Genomic DNA, 869 nt, shown 5'->3' on the forward strand with positions numbered 1-869 from the left:
GCCTCCACCACCCCCCCCCGCCGCATGGCGCCTCCGCCATTCAGCGAGGAGATGTCCCAGCCTGGGGGACCAGGGGTGATCAACCACTCAGGGTCCCCCACCCCATCGCGGGGGTCCTCCCTGCCCCCCACCTACCATCGAAGACGATGTCATTGGGGTGCACCATGGGCAGCAGGTCACGGAAAGGCACGTAGACGTCTTCAGCGAGGAGATGTCCCAGCCTGGGGGACCAGGGGTGATCAACCACTCAGGGTCCCCCACCCCATCGCGGGGGTCCTCCCTGCCCCCCACCTACCATCGAAGACGATGTCATTGGGGTGCACCATGGGCAGCAGGTCACGGAAAGGCACGTAGACGTCGCCGGCGGGGCCGGTGCCCAGGCAGACGGTGGAGGCTTGGAGCAGGGAGCCGTAGTAGTTGGCTTTCTGGGATGGAGAACATGAGGATGAGCCACAGGCACGGGGGGGTTCCCCAGAACCACCACACCGAGGGGCCAGGGCTGCAGACCACCTCCGCGGGGGCAGAGAGGAGATCGGGGTGCAGGACCCAGGTGCAGATGGGAACAGCTGAGTTCCGTGTCCCCATCCCTGCGGGACGCCCGGGTCCTGGGACCTCGCTGGGGTCCCGCCGGGGACACCCACCTTGCGCCCCGTCTTGGTCATCCAGGACAGCCCCAGCTTGTTGGCCAGCACGGCCGCCGTCACTGTCGTGCCGTTGTTGCCCCCCCAGCCCACCAGCATCACCCCTAGACGGGGGACCTGCCGCCCCGTCCGGAAGGTGAAGCGGGTCGAGCACGGCCGCACCTGTGGGACAGAGACGGGGGACACGTGGGGACGAGTAGAGCCACCGCCGAGCCCCCCCCCCGCCAC

The 869-nt window shown here is 68.7% G+C and overlaps 1 protein-coding gene across 1 annotated transcript in view; it reads right to left on the minus strand.

The window, feature by feature from the left end:
• The window catches only part of ISYNA1 (inositol-3-phosphate synthase 1), an 11,897-nt gene that overhangs the window by 4,016 nt on the left and 7,012 nt on the right, over nt 1-869 (minus strand). The window contains 3 exon segments of the mRNA XM_009279834.1: nt 136-221; nt 296-425; nt 642-803. Coding sequence (XP_009278109.1) covers nt 136-221; nt 296-425; nt 642-803 — 378 coding nt within the window.

Source organism: Aptenodytes forsteri, unplaced genomic scaffold (genome assembly GCF_000699145.1).
Source record: "Aptenodytes forsteri isolate BGI_AS27 unplaced genomic scaffold, ASM69914v1 Scaffold147, whole genome shotgun sequence".
Lineage (NCBI taxonomy): Eukaryota > Metazoa > Chordata > Aves > Sphenisciformes > Spheniscidae > Aptenodytes > Aptenodytes forsteri.